The 24,220-nt window shown below is 33.8% G+C and overlaps 2 protein-coding genes across 3 annotated transcripts in view; one reads left to right on the top strand and one right to left on the bottom strand.

Annotated features, from left to right (window-relative positions):
* Positions 1–391: 391 nt before the first annotated feature.
* Snx6 (sorting nexin 6) lies at positions 392–6,450 on the bottom strand. Its single transcript, XM_013321759.1, has 11 exons — positions 6,270–6,450; positions 5,524–5,652; positions 5,170–5,340; positions 4,900–5,021; positions 4,443–4,611; positions 4,036–4,195; positions 3,784–3,899; positions 3,385–3,494; positions 3,126–3,198; positions 2,034–2,143; positions 392–1,906 (listed from the first exon to the last, which is right to left on the bottom strand). Exons 1-11 carry the CDS (start codon positions 6,273–6,275, stop codon positions 1,813–1,815), a joined length of 1,260 nt encoding a protein of 419 aa, XP_013177213.1. The 5' UTR covers positions 6,276–6,450; the 3' UTR covers positions 392–1,812.
* Positions 6,451–6,708: 258 nt separating this feature from the next.
* Nf1 (neurofibromin 1) overlaps positions 6,709–24,220 on the top strand; it is a 28,937-nt gene continuing 11,425 nt past the window's right edge. Inside the window, exons 1-44 of one of the 2 annotated variants that reach the window (XM_013321258.1) lie at positions 6,709–6,929; positions 7,374–7,517; positions 7,693–7,879; positions 8,210–8,331; positions 8,520–8,619; positions 8,699–8,799; positions 8,958–9,107; positions 9,563–9,662; positions 10,039–10,181; positions 10,716–10,909; positions 11,206–11,314; positions 11,550–11,708; positions 11,833–12,026; positions 12,173–12,356; positions 12,663–12,849; positions 13,016–13,063; positions 13,217–13,316; positions 13,428–13,563; positions 13,934–14,039; positions 14,116–14,179; positions 14,547–14,718; positions 15,051–15,193; positions 15,631–15,739; positions 16,048–16,154; positions 16,571–16,705; positions 17,028–17,182; positions 17,531–17,688; positions 17,950–18,093; positions 18,338–18,516; positions 18,860–18,995; positions 19,068–19,158; positions 19,359–19,533; positions 19,881–20,064; positions 20,203–20,255; positions 20,334–20,534; positions 20,666–20,788; positions 21,097–21,235; positions 21,468–21,632; positions 21,732–21,833; positions 22,098–22,235; positions 22,557–22,740; positions 23,051–23,157; positions 23,401–23,477; positions 23,795–23,988. In XM_013321258.1, coding sequence (XP_013176712.1) covers positions 6,870–6,929; positions 7,374–7,517; positions 7,693–7,879; positions 8,210–8,331; positions 8,520–8,619; positions 8,699–8,799; positions 8,958–9,107; positions 9,563–9,662; positions 10,039–10,181; positions 10,716–10,909; positions 11,206–11,314; positions 11,550–11,708; positions 11,833–12,026; positions 12,173–12,356; positions 12,663–12,849; positions 13,016–13,063; positions 13,217–13,316; positions 13,428–13,563; positions 13,934–14,039; positions 14,116–14,179; positions 14,547–14,718; positions 15,051–15,193; positions 15,631–15,739; positions 16,048–16,154; positions 16,571–16,705; positions 17,028–17,182; positions 17,531–17,688; positions 17,950–18,093; positions 18,338–18,516; positions 18,860–18,995; positions 19,068–19,158; positions 19,359–19,533; positions 19,881–20,064; positions 20,203–20,255; positions 20,334–20,534; positions 20,666–20,788; positions 21,097–21,235; positions 21,468–21,632; positions 21,732–21,833; positions 22,098–22,235; positions 22,557–22,740; positions 23,051–23,157; positions 23,401–23,477; positions 23,795–23,988 — 5,959 coding nt within the window. In that variant the 5' untranslated portion in view covers positions 6,709–6,869. The remainder of the gene's footprint in view (positions 6,930–7,373; positions 7,518–7,692; positions 7,880–8,209; positions 8,332–8,519; positions 8,620–8,698; positions 8,800–8,957; positions 9,108–9,562; positions 9,663–10,038; positions 10,182–10,715; positions 10,910–11,205; positions 11,315–11,549; positions 11,709–11,832; positions 12,027–12,172; positions 12,357–12,662; positions 12,850–13,015; positions 13,064–13,216; positions 13,317–13,427; positions 13,564–13,933; positions 14,040–14,115; positions 14,180–14,546; positions 14,719–15,050; positions 15,194–15,630; positions 15,740–16,047; positions 16,155–16,570; positions 16,706–17,027; positions 17,183–17,530; positions 17,689–17,949; positions 18,094–18,337; positions 18,517–18,859; positions 18,996–19,067; positions 19,159–19,358; positions 19,534–19,880; positions 20,065–20,202; positions 20,256–20,333; positions 20,535–20,665; positions 20,789–21,096; positions 21,236–21,467; positions 21,633–21,731; positions 21,834–22,097; positions 22,236–22,556; positions 22,741–23,050; positions 23,158–23,400; positions 23,478–23,794; positions 23,989–24,220) is intronic. The other variant, XM_013321259.1, reaches the window with a different exon arrangement.

The following is a 24,220-nucleotide window of genomic DNA, read 5'->3' as shown; positions in this document are numbered from 1 at the left end:
ATGGTAACGAGTTTATAAAGGACGCGCTCATAGACTGAGTACCATAAATACATAACACCCATACATACAGTTAAAACGACATATTACAATGACATATTAGAAAAAAAATCTCAAAACGAAGTCTCTTTCCATTATTCTTATTAAAAATGCTTATATCTTAATTATTTTCATGGAATTTTCATATACCATTTTTAACTTATATACGATGGAAGTGTGCAACGTTAATTGATTATGCGTATCATATTTATAGTGAGATTCCACTGCCGAAAAACGTACTAACGTTTCATCTCAGCTTACTTATAGAATTTTTTTTCAGCGCAGTGGAATCCCACGGTACACTACATAATAATAGAGTGGGATACTTCATTAGTGTTTCAATGAAAAACATATATGTTCTATAATTCGTATATTTTCTTAAAATTTAAAACAGTTTAAAAATAACATCTCTTTATGAGATCCCGCACCGATACAATCTTGCATAGCCAAAACGAGTGAGAGGAAAATTTTGAGCGTATATTTTTTGCAAAATTAAAAAAAAATACTCATGTAATATATTATATGCCACTTGTATATAACGCCCGTTATTCCCCGGCGATGAGATAAAATAAAAAATCATCATAAAATAGCACAAATTACACTTAATGTAGTTAACCTAAAATATACTTTTGGTCCGCACAGCTTATAGAAAATTATGCACAAAAATAACTGTTTTAAGCAAGAAAGTTTGCTAATTATTTGATTATTACTTAAAATAACCAAAACCAGATAAAGTATTAGAAACACATTGCTTTATAAAAGTTATTTATTTTGATAAAATTGAATTTTTACTAGAAGTAAAAAGCAAAAATCTATGCTTTTAATTTTTTTATTTAAATAAAAAACCATAAAATAAATACTTTTGTTACTATTACATATTTTTTTAAATATGAATCATTTGAAAGTATTTATATGTATTTGACAAAATCTTTGCATATAGTAAAGCTAAATAATTTTATCTTACAATAAAATCTCTTCATAATCTTTATACAAATATCCACCAAAAGAAATACAACATACACAAGTCGTGTCGACTATATTTTTTCAAAGAGATATAACTTTTTAAATCCTTACAGGCTTTCGACTAAAACATATTGTTGTCTCTGTTTTTTCCAAAAAGAATAATAGGGATGGCATATCAGTCGAACCCACAGTAACATGTCAATTAAAACATATCTTTCATATTGCACTTTACTTAAAAGTATTTTGGCTGTTGTTGGCCACATGTATTGTCTTATCGTAACACCACACAATATTGTTATCCTTGTCATGCCCTTTCAAAAAAGCGAGACAACAAATTTACGTGGAAGTGTAATAACAGTGGAAATACGGTTAACTCCAAATTACACTCACCAAATTACGACTTACATATACATATATGAGAATCGTGTTACATTTTTTTTATTTCCTTTCGTCTTGTTAATGTCACCATAACTTATTGTATTATGCTTATTTAGAAAGAAATACAAAAGCAAATTTTTACGAGGAAATATACTCAAGAGGTAATCAGCCAGTTACGTAATCAAAGATTTCAGAGACCATAGATTCATAAAACTCTAGTCTAGAATGACGGGTTTATGCACTTTAAAATGCAAATTAATGATTGATTTTTTTCCTATCATTGAATGACATTAACAAAAACCAGTAACAATTTTTTACTTGCCAAAATACAATAATAAAAAATATAATGTTGCAAAGGAATTTGCAAGAGATGGTGCAACTGTACCTTAAACATGCCTCGTGAAGTGGTGTGGCGTTGCCGATGGGCGTGGCCAGTTACTGGCACTCCCTCAACATCTGCAGGGACTTCCTGAACAATTCCTGTTGAGCTGCCGCGTGTTTTATCTCCAACTCCGCGAGATCAATTAAACTGGAAACCGTATATATTTGTGTAATAGCTTATAGACATAGTAATTAAAAAAATATCATTATTGACTCTGAGTATAAGGGACATCTTAGTTTAAACTCTAGGACGTAACTTTGTGACCTTCTTTTACCTTTTTCTAAAAGCAGCTACGCGTCGCGTGCGAAAATCTAGCAACTCTTCGCGAGCACGTGCCGACAGCTGCTCGAATCGTGCGCACGCGTCCGCCTGCACTTGCTCCGCCTAGTAAATATAATCATTATACATTTCAATTAAAACTCTAACATCAAGCCTATATGCTATATTTCTTTTCATATATCTTGGCGGCTCAAGGTCGTCGGCACTGCGCTGTACCCTCCACCTGCATCCCGCTACACCTAACATTGTGTACTTAGCAGCGACTCGCGCGAAGTTGAGCGCCGCTAAGATATTTGAAAACTATAATACAAAGCTAATTTTATTTTTTATGTAGTAAAAAGCTTTATTACTTTTTTCTTATTTTTTTTTATCCATCGGAAGTAAAAATGTGAAATATAGAGTTTAGTTCAATCTCATGTTCACGAGAATATAATTTAGTATGGTATAACTAACGCATTTAAGACCAATGTAGATTTTTATACACGAGTCATAGCTAAATACCGAATGTTGAACCTTAAATTGCACAAATTGTAACATACACGAGAGTATTCCTTTATCTATTGATAGAAACTTCACAGTAAAATCTTACAAAGGCAGCCATACACGAACTACTTAAGCATCATGACATGCTAGTTGCAGTTTTACCAGTGATCACAAACTGCAGTCTAACACTGACAGCTTGAAGTTTCGTTTATGGCGGCCTTATTATTTATGGTAAGTGAAATAAGCGTATGTGAAAAAAGCGTGTTACCTCTTGCACCTCCATCGGCTGAGTGAGCGGGAAAGTAATAACAATGTGAATAGTATACAACAAGATTTGTATGTGAATAACAATGATATAACACGTAAAAAGTTAGTATTGATGAAAAGGATATTTCATAATTAATAAAAATAGTATCAAGATCTGTTTTTTTTAATTTTTCAATGTAATGGTTTTATTGTGCTGTGGAAAAATATGAATTGTGACGTCAGATATAGTATTAAAAAAGTGATTAATTGCTTTTAAAGGTGTTTAGTATTAGTGTAGTGTGTGTGTAGAAAAAGTGTGTAGTTTCAATATGGGATTTTGTTTGTTAAGATAACTCACAGCGTGCACGTCCTTGTTCTTAGCCCGAGCGCGTTCCAAGTTTCTATTTGCTGCCTCATACGCTGCCAGACATCTGTAACAATATATATTTCATCATGTTATATTTAACGTTTATGTAAAATGCTATCTACGTGAATTTATCACTGAATAACTCCTCCACTTACATTAGTACTATGTACATGACATGTGAGATGGCACGTCAGAAACATGAATACTCTTCTGCCTGACGTGCCAACTTATATGCTAGTATTGCACTTACCTAAGTCTCCGTACGAGCACAGCTTTGGCGGCGTGAGCGTCGCGCATGTAGTACCGCAATGTATCCGCTAACTTCAGATCCTGGTCTGACGCCATGCGGCCTTCTATTTTCTGTGAATCACAAAAGAATGGATGTTTATTACCACATAGGCCCAGAAAGTTGGTCTGTGGTATCGATAGATAATTCAATCAGTTATTTTTAATACCACCGGAACGAAGTCGCGGGCAACAGGTAGTATTAGAATAACGCAAGAGTAGTGAGGTGTTTCCTTATGTTGCCACAGGCCTACCAATCAAACTGCCCATTGGAAATATTATTTTTGATTCTATATACTCAATCAGCTGTTGGGCCGTTACACCAATCGGTCCAACGGCAAACACCCTAGTAATGTTTTCTTACCCGGCACTTTTCGAATGTCTCAGCGGCACGCGTCAGGAAGCGCTCTGTGGCGGGCTGCTCGCGTGTGCCCAGCTGCGTCAGACACGAGGACAGCTTGATGTGTGCATCCGCCACCTCTGTACACCCACAATGTTCAAATAGCATTAGTTTACATACACTGCATAAACTATTGTTATCTCATGTTTTCTAAGAGAAATGAGAAAGATGACAATATATATTCGGTAGTGGAAAGTAGCAATACAGAATTCTCACCCTTATGCTTAGTAGTCATACGGTCGACTTTAGCAACTGCCTCTTTGAGATGAGAATAATATTCTTGTAGGAAAGCTGTTTCCTGTTCAAAGAAGTCATTGACGTCACGTACGGTCGCGCCCAAGTAGATCTCATCTGTCGTTGTTGTCATAGACCTCATCTACAAAGATGAAAATAATACATAGGGATTATTTATTCATCTTTAGTTGAGAGTCTTAATACCAATGCTCAATGGATTTAAACTCTTAAAATTAATATTTAAGATAGACAAGTTATTAAAGAAGAATAAGGGCAAAGCAATTCATTTGTTAGATAAAAAATATATATAACATTATAGCAATTGAAGAATTAACATCGATTTAGCCACAATCTAAGATTTATGGAGGCTAACTAAGCAGAAGACATACCAATCCACCAATAAGGTCCATTTTTCCTCGAGGCTTAGCACACAGATCCTGTTCGTATTCTAGAAACACACGTAAATGTGCATCATTTCTAAACACCGGATGGGCTGCGAGACGTTGTAGGAACACTTCGTGCATTGCCACTGTCTTCTTGAATGTTGCCAGATATTCACTAAAAAAACAATTTTAATCTTATAAATAAATAAGATTTTAATCTAGCGCGGACGAAGTCGCAGGCGATAGCTAGTATTTTATAAAGTCATAGTAGTGACTGTTGCCCATAGATATTCACAATTGTGGATACACACAAAGACACCTTTAGTTGACAGAGTACAAGATACATAGAAAAAGGATATTTCCCCTTGCTATGTATTCCCGACTAAATCCACTTTTCTATTTCGCTATGAATTATATGAAATTACTTAATTTGTAAAATGATTATTTATGTGACAGAACTTACTCTTCCAACTCTTCTTTCATCTTGAGGAACTCTTCACGTGTTAACGCGCCCTCGCCTTCTCCGAGGCGCTGTAGCTTTTCACGAGACGCATCAAAATCCGGTCTTGGTGGTGCTGGGGGTATCTGAATATTTATGAAAAAATTTATCATAAAAAATATGAAAATAAGAAAATATGTATTAAAGGCAACTTACATTTTTTCTTTTTGATTTGATCTTCAATCTTTTTTAAATATTTTATATTTTAATTTATCATGGGAAGAAGGTACTCACAATATAACCTGCATATTCTTCATTCTCTTCATATCTGTCATGAAGCCACACAAACTCTTCATGCTGACGAACTACTGAAAATTGTGACTTCTGAAATTCAGGTAGAGTTGTTTTGGTATGAACAGAAAACTTCACCTTCTCTTTTTCACTAAGTGCATCTGAAATATCTACCTGCAAGAAAGAAATAATCATACAAATTAAAACATAAAAACAGTCTAAACAGTGAAAAATGTGACAAAATAACTTATTTTATTTTGACAAACGTTTTCAAGTTTAGTTACATTCTTCTAAACCAAATTAAAATTAGGTATAACTTAAGAAAATATTGCTTACTAAGTTAATAAATCAACTTACTAATAAGCTATTGTCAGCTAAAGAGACATTTTCATTGGGCTTCTTTTTTTCAAGCTTAGTGTCAACAGAGGCAGGGGATGTAACTGATGGGGCTGAGAGAGGATCATGGTTAGTTTCTTCCACGCAGTCCTGAAAATATGTATAAAAATTCAATTTTCTCAAAATATCCTAAACAATTGATCCTAATGTAATTACTATAATTTAGTTGTTTGTGTTTCAGAAGTTATTTCTCTATTTGACAAAGTTATCCTTAAGATCTATAAGTAATGATGCAATAAGAGAATGATGACTGATCAAAATTGTATCATTATGACCATTCTAAATTCTTTCATTATGTCTAATAACATAGATAAGCAGATATTATTAATCTTTACAAGTAAACATATTACAGACTTCTGTTGAAAAGCAAATTAAACACAAAAGTAATTAAATGTGTAATGTGAGGAATGGTAATAAGGACAGGACGTTATTACTAGATAATTGTATTGTTAATATACAATTTGAATTGCCGAAATCCACGTCACGAAATAAGTCTTATCAGAATGCAATAAGTACTAACTTATTAGAAAAAGTACCCGCTGGATGTCTTTGCAATACAATGATAAAATTGCAATGAATATCGGTCATATGCAATAAGTTTAAGCAATAAATATTATCGTATAAATCAACTTTATTCGATGTTAGTTACGCCCCCTAATCTAATTAAGAGAACAATGATTTTATACATTTTATGACAACAATCTTACCATCATTTTATTAGCACGTATGAGATGCTGATCTTGAAATTAATTATATAAATGGCACTGTACTGTAAGCTATCTTAAATCTTTATAACACTTTCTCGTTTCAGCTAAACAAAAAACAAATTAAATGGACAAGACAAATTGTCAAAAGTCAATCAAAATCAGTCGGTCTATGTTTAGGGACGACAGACGAGTCGTGTTTTCAGATACCGATTTGCCGATTTGATACCGATACTTGTTTTGAACTAGGGCTGAGGGCTGCGCTAAAAGTTTCCGATTGTACTTTTTTTTTAATTAGTAGTTTTTGAAAGTTTGGTAGTATTAGCAATTTCTGGTCGAAGTTAATCAAACCCAAATTTAAAATAATAAAATATTAAATTAATTAGTGTATTTAATGCTAAGTAAGAACAATGAATAAAGTAAAACGTTTATTTGTAAAATAAAATTTACTCGATGTTGTACATGTAAAAATACCAAAATAGTTAGTTTTACTCATGTTGTAACACTTTAAAACTACGGAAATCGAAGGACGAAAATGGAATCGCGCAAAATACTTGTTGTTTATAATTTATTTACATGAAAAATATATAAAATTTCTACAAAATGGGTACGCAAAAACCCGGAGAATGGGCAAATTCACTAATTGCACGATTCGAAGAGCAGGTAAGTTCTTTACTGATCATTTAATATTATTTTTGACCCACCCCAAAAATGAATATTTTCTTTAATTGTGTAAACAATACCGAACTTTTTTATCTTGCCTTCTTCTTAAACCATATTTGTACTAATTTTTTTATTTTTGTATGTACTTTGAATTTATGAACATGTTAAACTTTCACTAATCTTCCTGATCTTGTACTGCCGCCTACACAAACATTAAGGTATAATTTATTGATTAGTGTTAGTGTCGTTAAACCTATTGGATAATTTTACTAGCCAATTCTATTGTTAATTTTAGTAAATGGATGATTGCGTACAAACATGCCATGACACACTAATTCATTATTTAATCAATCAATATTTATTTAAGTTTATGTACTATTTCCAATTACGCATTTTATGTTGATTGCTATAAAGTTTCAATAACTTTGACACTATCAATTTCAGCTTCCTTACAAGACGGGGGCACAAAACCTTCATTCCCGAATCAATGAGGAGCAATGTAAAGCTTGCTTGGTACAAATCAGTCGACATAGATTTTCTCTGGTCATTGCTGGCCTTACAAAGATTTTACAAAGAGTCAATGAATTGGTAGGTAACAATACAATTCATTACATATCCAATATTCGATAAAATGTTTCTAGTATTTCAATTACCCAGAAACAAATAGTGTTTTATAATACATATTTACTATCTATTACTATTTTTGTATATTAACAATAAATTAATTTGTGTTTTTTCATCATATTATTTAATCTTTATTTAGTATCAGCCAACAATTTCATCATGTGTAAACCGACCACAAACAGAGCTGGAGAAAGGTTATCATGACAGCCTTGTTATTGTGCTGGATACATTAGAAATATGTCTCAGTTCACAACCCAAGGATACCACAAAATATGATGAAGCTATGAATGTTAAAATACTGCTACGAGAAGTCTGCCAATTTATTGGTGAGTTATTCTAAGGGGGTTTTGTTTGTTTAATTTGTGAGTTTGTTGATTTGCTGCAATAACAGTACACTCCTCCAAAAATATTATTTCTCTTGTTTCAAAGGCAATGAAGGGGGGGAGATGACAATATTTTCTATTTTTAGAACTTTCAAATGTTGTATAGTCAAATTCAACATCCATCTGTAATCACACAATAATTAAAAACAAACATGTTTGTATTATCAATTTAAACACTAAAACCATCCTAAATATACACAATAAATAATATTGTCAGTCAAAAAAAATTATAAATAAAATTAATCATTGCATTTGACTATTTCTTTTTTCTAGATATGCGAAATGAAAGTAACATAAGCAATACACTGTTGAGGCAGCTAGCCAGTAAGGTGCTCTTTGCATTGAGCCTCAACTTTTTTAATGCTGTTTTCAATAGAATTAGTGCCAGATTGCAGGTATGTCATTTTATACTTTGGAAAGATAATAAATTGAATTTTGTAACATCTATTTACTTTAAAGGTCTTTAAAGTCAATTACTAAAACTGAATCTAATTATTCTTGACTTATTTGCCTTTAATATACATAATATTGTGAATTTTAATATTTATTAAGACTTTAAATAATAAAATATGTATTTTTTTAGGAGTTGGCATCCAGTTCAGAAGAAAACCCGGATTACACAGACATAGAATTAATACAATACATAAATGTGGATATATTAAGGCTTATACGGCTGCTTACAGGTATTGTTTATTTTTATTATTTAATGGTGTTAATTTAATTCTTTATAAAAAAAGCTATAATCATCATCTATGTTTACAGAATCCATACAGAAGTTTAAGTTATTAAGGAAATCAGCACATATAGTACTTGTTTCCTCACTTGAAAAGGCTATATGGAATTGGATGGATACTTATCCACAAGTAAGTTAAATGTTACCTTAGAACTTCTCTGCATTGATACTTTTAGGGTTCCATATCTCAAAGAGAAAAAACACGGAACTCTTATACTATCACTTTATGGTCTGTCCGTCACCTAGAAGGCAAACAACTTTTTATAATAAAATGTATGGTGTTACTAGGAGTTTGCGGAAGTGCAGTGCCGGCCTAACGAGGAGCTGAGCAAATGCTGCGACACGCTGTTCGACCTGCTGCAGGACTGCTTCTCTGATAACAAGAAGTCCCGTGTTGCAATGTGGCCATTGCAGATCATGCTACTACTCTTGAACCCGGTCAGTATCACCTAGATTAAGCCGAACTGGTGAATAGTTCTATTCAAAACAGAAGCACTAAAAGTGAATTATTTTGGTGAAAAGTCATTCGCAATCAAACAAAAATGGAATGGAAATGATTTTGTGCATTGTAGACTTGACTTGAACTTGTATTTCTAGATCTTATATATAAAATTCTCGTGTCACAATTTTCGTTCCCATACTCCTCCGAAACGGCTGCACCGATTCTCATGAAATAATGTGAGCATATTGAGTAGGTCTGAGAATCGGCCAACATCTATTTTTCATCCCCCTAAATGTTAAGGGTAGTCCACCTCTAATTTTTTTTTAATTTTTTTGACAAAATTTTTAGTATATGGTAAAACGTTTGCCGGGTCAGCTAGTAATTCTATACAATTTTTTCTATATAATAAATTTTGTAAGATCATTCTTCTAATCTACTACATATGTTACAGAAAGTTCTAGAAGAAATTGTAAACGCAGACAGTGGCGCCCCCTGCAGTCCGAGGCACACTAAGAAGAAACATTTCATAGATTCCGTTAAGAGAGGACTTAGTAAGTTAAACTGTTGTATTAAAATAATGGTTGTGATATTGTTCTTGGATATTTATGTTTTAGTAAACACTTCAAGATAATCTTATTTCTTGGTAATATTATAAATGCGAATGTTTGTTGTATGGATGGATAGATGTTTGTCATAAGGTATCATCAGAACGGCATCTTAATTAAATTTGGCCTAGAACATAGTCTGGAAGAACACATAGGCTATATGTTTTTTTTTTCAACAAAATTGGCAAAAGCTATTATGAAATAAATATTAAAAATATATATTTTTTAATACCAAGCGAACGGAGTCGCGTGCGACAACTAGAAGTATGTTAGTGAATTTATTCAAGACACTTTTGATAACCTTATAATTTTTTTAATACAGGTCCACAGAACAATTCGAAGCAGATGACAGAGGCGGCGGTTGTGACATGCGTCAAATTGTGCAAAGCCTCGACGTATTTGAATATCGCCGATTCAGGAAATGTCACTTTTATACTCGTCAAGTCTGTGATCAATGATCTCAAGGTACTTTTAAGTACATTCATTCTATTTTTCCTGTTTTTGGTACAATACAACCAAGGGTCAATGTCTCAGGAGTTAAGCACTTAGACTTGTAATCTGGAGGTCATGGGTTCGAATTCCACCATGTACCGATGTGTTTTTCGATATTCAATTTACTTATGTACATTTATCCGACGTTCGTACGATGAAGTGAAACATGGTGATGCAACCTGCACATATCTGCGAAGAAATTCAAAGATATATGTGAAGTCAACCCACACTGAGACATTGTGGTTGATTAAGGCCAAATCATACTTAGAGTAGGCTCCGAGATCCTCAGTGGGGACGTATAGTGAGCTGATGATGATACAGCCAATGTGATCAGTTTAGCTCCAGACCTTTGATGTTTTCAAAGGACTAAACCAGCCCTTGATGTGATCAAAAGTTGGTACTTACCAGTCTCTTACTCTCTCTCTCTCTCTTAACTCTTTCTCATATCTATTAATTATCTATCTTAACTCTACTCTCTTAATTTTTAAAAATATGATATTTTTGCAGTCACTTTTATTCAATCCATCAAAGTCTTACATACGTGGGAACCTAATATCTGGGTATTCGGAACTGGATCTGATGACGGATTGCTTCGTATCATTGTTTCGTATAATGCCTCATAATAATGACGCACTTAAAGTCTGTCTCAATCTGAACGCACATATATCTTACCACTATGTGATAGTTAATTCTTTACTCAGGTGAGTTTTGTTTCTGTGTACAAGTAATCATTAAAGATAAAAAAAATAAAACTGTAAATAATGTAATCAAATTGAAATGGAATAAATAGCAGCAGATTTTTTTTCCTAAAGTTAAGACTAGGAGATACATTTTTCTACAACTAAATACTAAATTCATAAGCAATTTGATATTTTGAGTAAATTAATTTTAATTGTATTTTTACCTCACAAATTTAAATAAAAACATAAAAATCATTTGTATTGTAAGACATGTAAATAATAAAAAAAATCTATAACTTTCTTGATTTTTTTTTCAGAATTATAAAACAGCCACGCTTACCATGGTGGCCGCAAATAGAACTTTTATATCCAAGAGCTGCAGAACTGAGAGCCATGTTCACAGACACATTAAATAAGGCCACACAAGTATGTATAACCTGCATATAGATTGGCACGTTGGAAACTAGAATACTCTTATAAATTACGTGCCAACTGGATTACGATTAACAATTCACATACAATCACATATAGAACAGATTTTCAAATATATTTATTGTCAAAACTAAATGTAAATTCGTTTAATGTCTCTTTACCTTTCTAGAAAAATGGTGATAATAAAAAAAAATACCATATACTTACTGCTTTATTGTTTTTTTTTTAGGGTTACATTGTGCATACGCCGCTTCGAATGATATCATTGTCTTTAAAATCCAAGGAAGTACAATCGAAATTCAATAAATCCGAAGAAATGCCAGCGTACAGGAATCTTTTACTGTGTTTGGTGAAGCTAATACATGCCGACCCTATGTTAATGCTCAGTGTAAGTATAGAAAAATATATTAAAAAGTTTTTTTCTTGCTTTTTCTTGTATAATACTTTTAAAGTCTACGTTTTATAGCTTTTTTATTACATTGGCACGCGTTTTCTGACATTTTTTTTAACAGAACCCAGGTCGTTCCGGTGTGGAGATCCAATCATCGACAACGGAGTTAATAAACGGTTTAGTATCGTTAGTCCATCATACTGGTATGGGAGAGATCTCACAAGAGGCTATGGATGCGCTATTGGCATTGCACAGACCTGATAGAGTCACCATGTGGAACCCTGAAGCACCGCTGAATACTTTCTGGGATATTAGGTGAATATATTTTACGATTCAATAACTTTGATCTGACAAAAGTTGCTTCTAATACACTACCATTTTTTTCTCGATTTCATGCATATTTTTTGAAACACACTTTGTCACCTAAGAGTGACTTAAAAATAATTGAAAATTATTTTCAGTTCTCAAGTGCTGTACAATATAAGTCAGAAGTTGATCCAGCGCCAGATCGGTAATTACCGCGAAGTGCTGCGCTGGTTGCGAGACGTGCTCACCTGCCGCAATGAGTTCCTCGCCAAGCACAAAGACTACGCCAACGTCGGCTCACAGATACCGATATGCAAACAGGCTCATATCAAACTGGAGGTCAGACAATACACGGAATTTTTGCCTTTTACAATTACACTAGCGGTCGCCTGCGATTTCGTCAGTGCAAGATTAAAAATAGTAACCAATAATCTATAAGCCCGCTTGCATCAACTACCTTCCCGTCAAAGTCATACATACATAGCAACATACAGACAAAACAAACAGACTGTCTATTAAATTGCAGCCTTTACTCATAATCATTAATTAGTTACTAAGTTTCGAGTATAGACTTTCATTATAAATCGACTCTTAGGAAACACTTTACAGCATTGAAATTAAAATGAATATTACAATTCCATACAGGTGGTGTTTTTTATGTGTCTATGGTCAATCGATACTGACGTGGTGTTAGTGGCTATGTCTTGCTTCGCCCTGCTGTGCCAGGAAGCGGACATCCGCTGCGGCTCAGACGAGATCAGTACCCACTGCCTGCTGCCCAACTACGCGGTGTTCCAGGAGATAGCTCATACTTCCACTGTGCTGACCACTGGTAAGTAGCTTATATGGTCAAAAGGACCATACGAATATTTTATGACTGTAGTGAAAAGTGACTTTTAATGAATGTTTTAGGAACGCATTATTGTTTGATTTCCGTGGGTCTTATACTTTATTATTACGAAAAACATGGTTGTGAACGTATATTCTTGTATTTCAAGCAGCCAGCCAGGATATGGGGAGAGGGTGCTTTTATAAAAACATACACAGTAAGTATTCTTTTCTAAATGTTATCAGCAATTCTGAAGGCCAGAGCGAGATACTGTTTGAAATTATGAGAGTTTTTTTTATTAGAAAATGGGGGCAAACGTCGATATGATCATCAACGCCTAAGGAGTTCTTATATTTTGTTTAATTTCAAGGTTCAGCCGCTCTACAAAAGCGTATAATGGCGTTGTTAAGGAAGATAGAACATTGCGTGAACGGCGTACAGCCAGTTTGGGAAGAGACATTTCGATGTTGGTAAGTTTATCGTGTTGAATTTTTACCATTTTGAGCACCGCTATGGTTATTGTGCCTCGATAAGTAAGGCGAAAAGATATAGTTAGCATAATTTGAGATATATTTGTTTAGGGACTCGCTATGTAAGCTGCTACAGAAGTACCCGAAAGGACAGAGCGAGCGGCCTGAAGAGCCCCCGGAGCCCCTGCACCGCGCTGTTGCCAAGCGCCGCGTGTCCCATCACACCAGCAGCGAACATGACTTCGAAGTAACAAATTACCTTATAAATAACTAGTTGTCGCCTGCGACTCCGTCCGCAAATAATTAAAAACAAAAACTTAACAAGTCGCCTATGTGTTCTTCCAGACTTTTGTGCAAAATTTCATCAAAATCCGTTAAGCCGTTCCTGAGATACCTTCAAACAAACATCCATCCATCGATACAGCAATCCATCCGCAATCGCATTTATAATCAGCAATCATAAATGTTATGTTCACCTTTTGTTATAATTATTGCCTTACTCAAAGTGAGCACTAAGGATATTCCTTAGTGTAGATTTAACACTAAGCAGCTAATATACAGTTGTAAAAGTATCCATTAAAGTCAGAAATTGAAGATAATTGTTTAATATTTTTTAGATGCAGATTCAAGAGTGGGCAAATATAACATCGTTTTTATGCGCATTAGGCGGCGTCTGTTTACAACGGCGACCTTCCACCGTATGGTCACATCTACATGGTCTTGGTAAGTAACACTATAGGTCATGTGATTATTAAAATGTCATGATATTTTTATATTTTCGATATAAACTTTGTTTTAGATACGCGAAAGTACAATGTCTTGGCAAACAGCTCTCAAGAGGTTCAATACTGTCCTGTAACACAGTAAGCAACCTTTCCTTATATGTATATCGTTTAAAAGACTGAAAATATATTAGACTAGCTGTCGCCCGGGACTACGTCGTAACAACAAGACTTAATTAGTAGATATGTGTTATTACTATTTTCTACATCTATTCCAAACTTCAGCTATGTTCATGCAGCTGTTCTGGGGAAACCTTCTGTCAAACATCCATCCATCCATCGAAACATTCGCATTTATAATATTAGTAAGATTACATGTGATATGAAAATATGACAGAAATATGTTGCTAATTTATCTTTTTAAAAACAGAAGATTTTTTATTCGAATCCATTTGATACATTAATAATTTTAAATAATTAATTAACCTTTTATTGTTCTTTTCTTCAGATTTATCGGTCAACTTCTCCGTCTATTGTTGTGTAGCAATGAACGATTCGGTCAGCAAATACAAACACATGTGAAAGGTCTCGTCGGCCATGAGATGTCGCCCGCTCTATATCCTATACTTTTTGACCAAATTAAAGCTATTATTGATAAGTTCTTTGATCAACAACAACAGGTAAAACGCTTTAGTTTAGTGTCTTCTTAATAAAAAGATCTTTTTTTTCTCTACTTCTTGTTTTTTGTACAGAAATACTTTTTAGTACCTATGTGTATATTGATTATTCAAATTTTCTCGCTTATTCAGATTTGACCGTATACGTACTTTATATGACTGTGGGTTTCTGAGACCAAAATCCTTGTTTAAAATATATTGTTATCTGCCATTATATCCATGGATGACGATATATTTTATACAGAGATTTTGTCTTCAGAAACCAACGGTTCCAGTTTGTTACTGTAAATAAATCCTTTATTAATAATATAATAAGACTTTTGTTGTCTTTGTAGGTAATGCTGACAGACATTAACACGCAGTTTGTGGAGCATACGATATTTATAATGAAGAGTATATTAGACAACAAGAAGACAGGACAGCCGACTGAACATTTGAGCACCACTTCTATTGAAGGCCTCATGTTGGCTATTGTCAAGTAAGTCATATTCATTTGCATTATAATTGTCGCACAAATTGTCCACGCAGAGTCATTAAGTAAAGATTTAATATCAAAAATTTACACTAAGAGTCTTGATATAAACAAAAAAAAATTTAATACGGTAGTAATCGTAGGTTTCTGAGACCAAAATGTCCGTATAAAATATATCGTTATCGCGGATTGTTCATCTTTGACAAAACAGATATAACAGTATGTTTTCAACGGGGATTTTCGTCTCAGAAACCCACGTTTAGTCGCTTTACGACTATCAACGACTATTTAAATAATTAAATAGTCGTTGATAATCGATTTTTCTTACAACACTTACGGTACATTCTCTCCCCCTGAATGTTTACTTAATGATTCTGAGTGCCGTATTATTATTTAAGACTTTAACTAAAATGCAAATTTATATTAAAATATTATTGTTCTAGATATGTGCGTCATTTGGATATGACAGTTCTATCGGTGCATATAAAGACGAAGCTCTGTCAAGTTGTGGAAGCTATGATGAGTAGAAGAGATGACCTCGCCTTTAGACAGGTAAACATTCTAGGAGAAACACTAGAGCTATTGAAATTATTAGAACTACTCATTATATTTGTGTTGATTATACTTATTGCAACATTTTTTAATATTTATTTCATAGTAGCTTTTGCCGTCTTCATTGAAATAAAAAAAAAACTGTGTGTTCTTCCAGACTTTGTTCTACATCTATACCAAATAATGTAATAACTAACACCCATACGTTCGCATTTATAATATTATAATAGTAAGAGACCCGTAATATTTTTTGTCCGAAGAGAATGTTAGTCTATCGATGTATTTCAATATTAATTTAATATTTTCAGGAGATGAAATTTCGCAACAAGATGGTAGAATACGTGACTGATTGGGTGCTCGGTACCAGCCATCAGATATCACCACCATTACGATCTGATGCCACGTCTATATCAAGGTTCTATTTTAACCGCACTGTTATACAATATAACTCAAATTGCATATAAAAACATTCTATTACATTGAATTTTACTCGAAACATTCTAATTATGAAATTAAATTTAAAAAATAATGATAGCTTTTGCTTCATTGCCATTACGCGCCAGTTGATAATAATAATATGTTTTATAATATTTTTTATATATTTGAAATGTATTATATTCAAAATATGAAAAATAAATAAATATGTAGTTATAATAACAATAGTTCGAATTCACACTACCGCTACTAATCTATACCATCAGCGCTGAAATGGCGATAATGTAACAGGCACAAAATACTACGTCCAATTATTGAGGTCACTGCTTACGTATTTTGCTATCTCTGTCATATTCAAAATGTACGAGAGAGATGACGTTATGTTTGTATGATAAGGTATCTGGTGTGCTGTCGCGAGCTGGACCAGGCGTGTATGGAGGCGGTGGCGGCGCTGCTGAAGGGTTTGCCGCTGCAGCCCGAGGAGTCCGATCGCGGAGACCTCATGGAAGCCAAGAGTCAGCTCTTCCTCAAGTTAGTTCCCGCTGTTGTATTATTTGTATAATTTCAATTTGTTTTTTGTTAGTAATATTTGTTTTCATTCTTGAACTAAATGATTTTATGGGTCTTCAATTATTTCATCTAAGAATGGCCACCTTCTTCTGATATGATTATAAAAATACCTTGTAATATATCTAAGTAGTACGATTAATAAAGTAAATGTAACTTAATTTTAAATAAACTAAAAATGTAATTAAAAAAAAATGTAAGTTAGTCATTTCGATTAGGTACTACGTATTACGTAATTTATCAAACTAACCTGAGCACTGTATACAAAATTATTGAATTTTTCCAGATACTTCACATTATTTATGAACTTGCTGAACGACTGTAACGAGGTAGAGATGGCGGAGGGTCCGGGCAGACTGGAGGCATTGCGGAATGCCACAATACAGGCCATGTCTAACTTGCTCAGCGCCAACATCGACTCCGGACTCATGCATAGTATTGGTAAATACTTTAATAAAACGCCCTTCCAAAGAGTATGGTTTAAAAAAGAAAACAATAAAAAAAAGTGTAATTGAGTAGTTTCAGTTTAAAAAAAGGACTTCATAGATCTTCATTAATTTGCTGATTGCGGTGTACCCAACATTTTTCTACTGCTACGTATCTTGTTCAACTTGTAGACAATCAACTTTATTTCTGAAGATAGTACATGCTGATTGGAGCTTCGTGGACCTTAGAGTCCATCTGGACCACTTTGTATTTAAAAGTATAAGTTTTGTATTATATAAGTATTAAGTCTTAAATGAATATTGTACAATACATAATAAGATGTTGTATAAACATGTCTTCTAGACCTGGGCTACCACCGGGACCTGCAGACGCGCGCGGCCTTCATGGAGGTGCTCACCAAGATCCTGCAGCAGGGCACAGAGTTCGACACTCTCGCGGAGACCGTGCTCGCAGACCGCTTCGAACAGCTCGTGCAGCTCGTCACCATGATATCTGATAAGGTATACTATCTTATCTTAATTACTTAATTAATACTGAATTAGAAGCCTTTGTGTTCTTAGACTATGTTCTATATCTATGCAAAATTTCATCGAGCTCCGTTAAACCGTTCTGGAAATACTTGTAAAAAACATCCATCCATTCATCTAAACTTTCGCATTTTTTCGATTGAATTCCTTGTTGAAACTTATTTTCATTTTACTTAAGGTAACTTATAGTGTGGATAACCAGTGTTATAGTTTTAAGTATGTCTCGTTACTTAGGGTGAGTTGCCAATCGCGATGGCGTTGGCTAACGTGGTCAGTACGTCGCAAATGGACGAGCTGGCGCGAGTCTTTGTCACCCTCTTCGACGCCAAGCATCTTCTCGCGCCGCTTCTATGGAACATATTCTATAGGGAAGTAGAGGTAATTACCAAAATAACTTTAATTCTTAATATTCATAGAAACAATTTCGTCTTATTACCAGAAAAATGTTTTATTTTACAAAAATATTTAACTTAATTTGAAGCGTAGCATAACTAAATATTTTCTAATGCAAACACACTTATTACACAATTAAAATAAAATGTAATATGATGAATAAAATTATTAACTTTACGATATGAATTAATTTTAATCTTTCAATGAAAATGTGCTATTTTTAACGTAGGTAACAGATTGCATGCAGACATTGTTCCGCGGCAATTCTCTGGGTAGCAAGATAATGGCATATTGCTTCAAGATATATGGCTATGGATATCTACAGTCGCTGTTAGAACCCCTCATATCGACCTTACTTGACCAAGCAGACGAACAACCGGAGCTGAGCTTTGAAGTTGATCCAGCAAGGTAAGTTTTTTGTAAACTACGATATGAATCTAAGTTACAAAAATATTTATTTTCCTAAAATGAAAAGTCTGTAAATTAGTATTTATAAATCAATTTCTGTACAAATGTGTATGTAATACAGTCGAACCTTGAAAAGCAAGAGTCCAGGGGACCGCGATATTTTTCTCACTGTCTGTCTCTCTTCTTGATTATGTAGGTTTTTGGCTTATCCATGTTCGACTATAATTAATTTAATATTTCCTATTATTTCTACTTTTTCACAATATTGTGAGCTTAGTTTTCTTAGTTTAAATAAAGATAAAAAAGCCTGAGCCCATCTTAATATAAATTATTATTACTACAGACTTGATCCAAGTCAAGACATTGAAGTTAACCGCTCTAACTTGATAGAGTTGACCAAAGAAGTTTTCGACCGTATAGTTAACTCTGCGGACAAGTTTCCGCCTCAACTGCGTAGCATGTGTCACTGTCTTTATCAGGTAAATTGTTTCCTAACTTATCTACTTTTCTCCTATTCAGTAATTTGTATATTTAATGGTGATTTTTTTTAGGTTCTGAGCAAACGTTTTGCTCAATTCCCACAAACGAGCGTTGGTGCAGTGGGAACCGTTTTGTTTTTGAGATTCATCAATCCTGCTATTGGTAAGATAAGTCTCTTTACTGAATTTTATTGTAAATTTTCGCTTTGATATACATCTAAAAAATTTAAAACGACTAGTAGTATTGGTCCTTCGAGTCAGATTTTTTACAATTTACTCAATAAACTATTTTTGTCTATTACATATCATAGTGTTTTTTTTTTTTATTAGTTTCAAATAATATAGTAAACTTTATATTTACAGTATCACCACAAGAAATGGGCATAGTGAGTCGACCGGTGCCATCACAAGTGAAGCGCGGCTTGATGTTGATGTCCAAGATCCTTCAAAATATTGCCAACCATGTTGAGTTCTCGAAGGAACAGCATATGTTGCCTTTTAATGACTTCTTACGAGCTCACTTTGAAGCTGGAAGGAAGTAAGTTAAAAAAAATACTTTATTATATTAATGGCCAATACGATCTCTCATCATGCGCTGTTTCCCTCTCTTCTCTTTTTCACTCTCTATCTCTACTTTCCTCTCTCTCTCTACTTTCCTCTCTCTCGCTTATTCCCTTTCTCTTCTAAGTTTTCGGAAAATTATATTAATTACTGTAACAACTGCCTGAGTTTCTTATAGTTATTGAACATGTTATTATAAAAAGCGAGAGATAGGGAAGTACAGATAGAGAGTGAAAGACAGAAGAGAAGTGGAAGAAAAAGTAATAACTAAAACAACCTCAGGCAGTTGTCACAGTTAAACATGAATTGTGTATTTTTTTCTAGGTTTTTCATCCAGATAGCATCAGATTGCGAGAGCATAGATCAGACATCGCACAATTTATCCTTCATAAGCGATGCTAATGTTGTCGCTTTACATCGCTTGCTGTGGAACCACCAGGAGAGGATTGGTGACTATCTGTCGTGCAGCAGGGACCATAAAGCTGTTGGCAGACGACCCTTCGATAAGGTAATTTACTACCCTTGCCTGATAACATGCCACCTTGTCCAATGACGTCACTGTAAAATAACCTGTTAAATGTCATGTTATTGTGTACGCATTGTAGTTCAATTGGGATATCGGTTTGATATATTGTTTTTTCTTTAGATGGCTACTCTCCTCGCGTACTTAGGCCCACCAGAACATAAGCCTGTTGAATCGTAAGTCATTTGACATATGTTAAATAGCTTTAATATTTTTAAGGCAATAAAATAACGATTTTAATATCAAATTTCCAGAACGTCAGGTCTTCTCTTCTCATCGTACGCTCGATGGTCGTCCATAGACATGTCGTCTACGAACTTCGAAGAATTTATAGTAAAGCATAACATGCATGAAAAAGAAGAATTCAAGAGTATAAAGAGTCTTAATATTTTCTATCAAGCTGGTACAAGCAAAATTGGAAATCCCGTGTTCTATTTTATATCCAGACGATATAAGTAAGTAGATTTAATATAATTATCTATGTTAGAAACACCTACACTGTTTATTAACGATTAAGTAACGAATTATTTACTGTTATGACAGATTATATACCGTCCTTTTTATAATTTTTTTTTTCATAAAATAGGATAGGTGAAGTGAATGCAGATTTGCTGATATATCACGTGATACTGACGTTGAAGCCGTTCTGCCAACAGCCGTTTGAGCTTATTGTGGATTTCACTCACACCAATTCTGACAACAGGTTTAGGTAAATTAAACTTTATATTTAACTATTAATTAATAACTTGTTTGACCCCAATTTAAGTTGGAACATTTCAGAAATATTACTTTAGACGAGAGTCTTAAAAAATAAGTCTAAAAAATATTCGCTGTGAGAACAGCGAATATTTTTTAATTTTTATCGGCAAAAGTACAAACAATATTAATTAGTATCAAATTAAATTGTATAAAAATTGAAAGTTTTTCAGGCATTCGTTCTTTAAACTTTCTGACAAAAAAACAGGAATATATAGAGTTAGTATCGTATACTAAATACATAATACTTGTTTGTATTAGAACGGATTTCCTGCAGAAGTGGTTCAGTGTACTACCAGAAGTGGCCTACATCAATATCCACGCTTGTTACATCTACAACTGCAACGGCTGGGTGCGGGAGTACACCAAGTTCCATGAGGCGATACTAGCGCCGTTGCGGGTATACATTCATACTGATATAAAAATAATAATTACCTTACTCTGAGTTGCTTAAGGGCTACCCTTAGTGTAGATGTAGAAGGATCATCTATCTTCATCATCAAAAAGAAACCGTTGAAGTGACCATATTTTTACTCCTTATAAATAAAATTCAAATATGAAATGCAATTTCTCTAATGTTGAATATTGACTCTATTAAGTATTTTCTTAATTATTGACATGTCTCTTCACAGGGCAATCGTAAACTAATATTCATAGACAATCACACACGTTTAACCGATTTCGTGGACATTGAGCAGCAGAAATTGCCAGGCGCTACCCTCGCTTTGGAAGAAGACCTCAAAGTTTTCAATAATGCGCTAAAACTTTCACATAAAGATACGAAAGTTGCCATTAAGGTAAAAACAAAGAAATTGGACTGATCAATATTTACCATTTATTAAATAATTAAATTGTTCAATAGTAAAAGTAACATTTTTTGCTTTTATTCATATCAGGTTGGACCTACAGCGCTGCAAATAACATCAGTTGAAAAGACAAAAGTATTAGGTTTGCCGGTCTTACTCAATGATGTGTACTATGCTTCCGAAATAGATGAGGTAGGTAGTATGACGTACATAATTTAACTAACTGTCGCCCGCGATTCCGTCCGCGCGGGTTTAAAAAAACTTAACAAGTAGCCTATATGATTTTTAAGACTATGTTCTACATTCCAAATTTCAGCAAGATCCCTTGAGCCATTCCGGAGATACCTTCAAACATCCATCCATCCATCTAAACACATTTATAATATCAAGAAAGATATATGTTTTACATTCAAAAATACGTATAAAATTCTATTATTTTTTTTATCTAACCTACAGGTTTGTTTGGTGGACGACAACCAATTTTCCTTGTCGATAATAAACGAATCAACACCTCTCAGCTTCATACACAATGATTGTGATAACATCGTTCAATCTATTATTCATATTCGCAATCGTTGGGAGCTCAGTCAGCCGGTAAGTTATCTTATTAAGAATATAAAACATATTAAAAAACCATGAGATATCCAAGAAAACAAGTACTAAATAATTTTTTATTTGACTCCGCCCACATATTTTACGTGCGAGTACGTAAATTTACGTACACATTTGCCAGTTAAAAAATTTATGCATCTTTTTTATTTTCTATCAATATCTTTCTTGCTATCACTTCAAAAATATAATAATTTATAATATAAGTAATTCTAAATATCGAATATATTATAGGTTCAGTTCAAGAACTGACTGTACTAAGTTTTGTGTATGTTCTCATAAACGACTGCATGAATGTATTTACAGCAAGACTCGGTGACAGTACATCAGAAGATCCGTCCAAAAGACGTACCAGGGACGTTGCTCAATATGGCGTTGTTGAACCTCGGCTCCTGCGACCCCAACCTTCGCACCGCCGCCTACAACCAGCTGTGCGCCCTTACTGCCACATTCCACCTCAAGATCGAAGGACAATTGCTTGAAACCTCTGGTATGTTGATATAACCCAGATATTCACCTAGACATGTACATAGACCGGCTATAGACCGTGATATTTTCTGCCTATTTAATTTTTTGACGTTTGAGCTAGGTTTTAAGGATTCCAACTAATAGGGATAGAATTAATTGTCAGGAACTTCAATTCATATCATTTATAAAGTCCCAGTAAACGAAATTCGATGAAATTTTTAAAAGATTTGGAGAGAATTCGATAGATGGCGCTGTTTATAACAGTTATCATGATGAAATTGATGAATATTTCAACTATGTTTTTTAGTTTTAATTATTTGTTTTTGTTATAGGTCTTTGCATTCCTTCAAATAATACAATTTTCATAAAGTCAGTGAGTGAAAAGTTGGCGCACAATGAACCACATCTTACACTTGAATTTCTAGAGGAGTGCATACAGGTAATTTAATTTTTTTTTAAATAAATCCATTAATTTAATTCACACAAGCTGTCGCCAGTGATTCTGTCCACGCGGAATTAAAAAAAAACTTGATAAGTACCCTATTCTTTCAGACTATGTTCTACATGTGTACCAATTTCATCAACAGCCATTGAGCGGTTCTAGACACCATCCATCCATCCATCCATCCATCCATTCATCTTGTAAGATAGCCTTTTATTATAAGTAAATATTATTTCTCAGGGTTTCAGAGGATCTACTATAGAACTAAAACATTTATGTTTGGAGTACATGACACCATGGTTGGCGAATTTAGTCAGGTAAGGTATTTGAATAACACCAAAAAATTCCTCGTCCCCTCTAATGAGTGCGTAATCCTCGGTCTTTTTTAGTTCTTTATCCTGGATGGGAAGTCTATGAGTATTTAATGAAGAACGTGACGCACAGGAAGGGGAAATATTATAATTTCTGTGCCCCCATCCCTCCTCATCGCTTCGCTATTTCGGCGAATTTAGATGGCCCTTGCTCCTTTGTCACCTTTTAATATAAAAATAATAAAATGGAACAATGTATACTCTAATTATGATAGTTTATATTTTCTGATAGCATCGAAAGTATTAATAATTATTGTGAACAGATTCTGCAAGCCGTCAGATGAATCCAGGCGTCAAAAGCAAGTGGCACAAATATTAGAAAAGTTAATAACTCTTACAATAGAAGAGACGGAGATGTATCCCTCGGTGCAGGCAAAGATCTGGGGCTCCATTGGACAAGTACCTGAGCTCATTGATATGGTGCTGGATAGCTTTATACAGAGAAGTGTTAACTCAGGTAAGGCATTGGTCATCTCTTTTATACTATTTAAACAATGGATAACAATATATTTATCTATGGATTATTTGAAAGTGGATATTCGTATTTAGTGCTTCGCGTACATTAGTAGCTTGAGTAAGATATACCGATAGAATTAAAGTGCTTGAATTATTTCTTTGTAACGGTAAAACAATCATCAGGACAGATAAAAAATTTAAATTGAGAAACAAATTAATTGAGAAATAAAAAA

This window comes from Papilio xuthus, unplaced genomic scaffold (assembly GCF_000836235.2).
Source record: "Papilio xuthus unplaced genomic scaffold, Pxut_1.1 DF825946.1, whole genome shotgun sequence".
Classification (NCBI taxonomy): Eukaryota; Metazoa; Arthropoda; class Insecta; order Lepidoptera; family Papilionidae; genus Papilio; species Papilio xuthus.
Note: the sequence above shows the minus strand (reverse complement) of the source record. Positions and strands in the feature narration are given on the sequence as shown.

Coding starts and splice junctions, on each gene's coding strand:
- Snx6 (XM_013321759.1), bottom strand. Junction 5,341..5,523: donor TAGCTGACAATAGCTTATTA/GTAAGTTGATTT, acceptor TCTTTCTTGCAG/GTAGATATTTCAGATGCACT. Junction 4,196..4,442: donor TGGACCTTATTGGTGGATTG/GTATGTCTTCTG, acceptor TCATCTTTGTAG/ATGAGGTCTATGACAACAAC.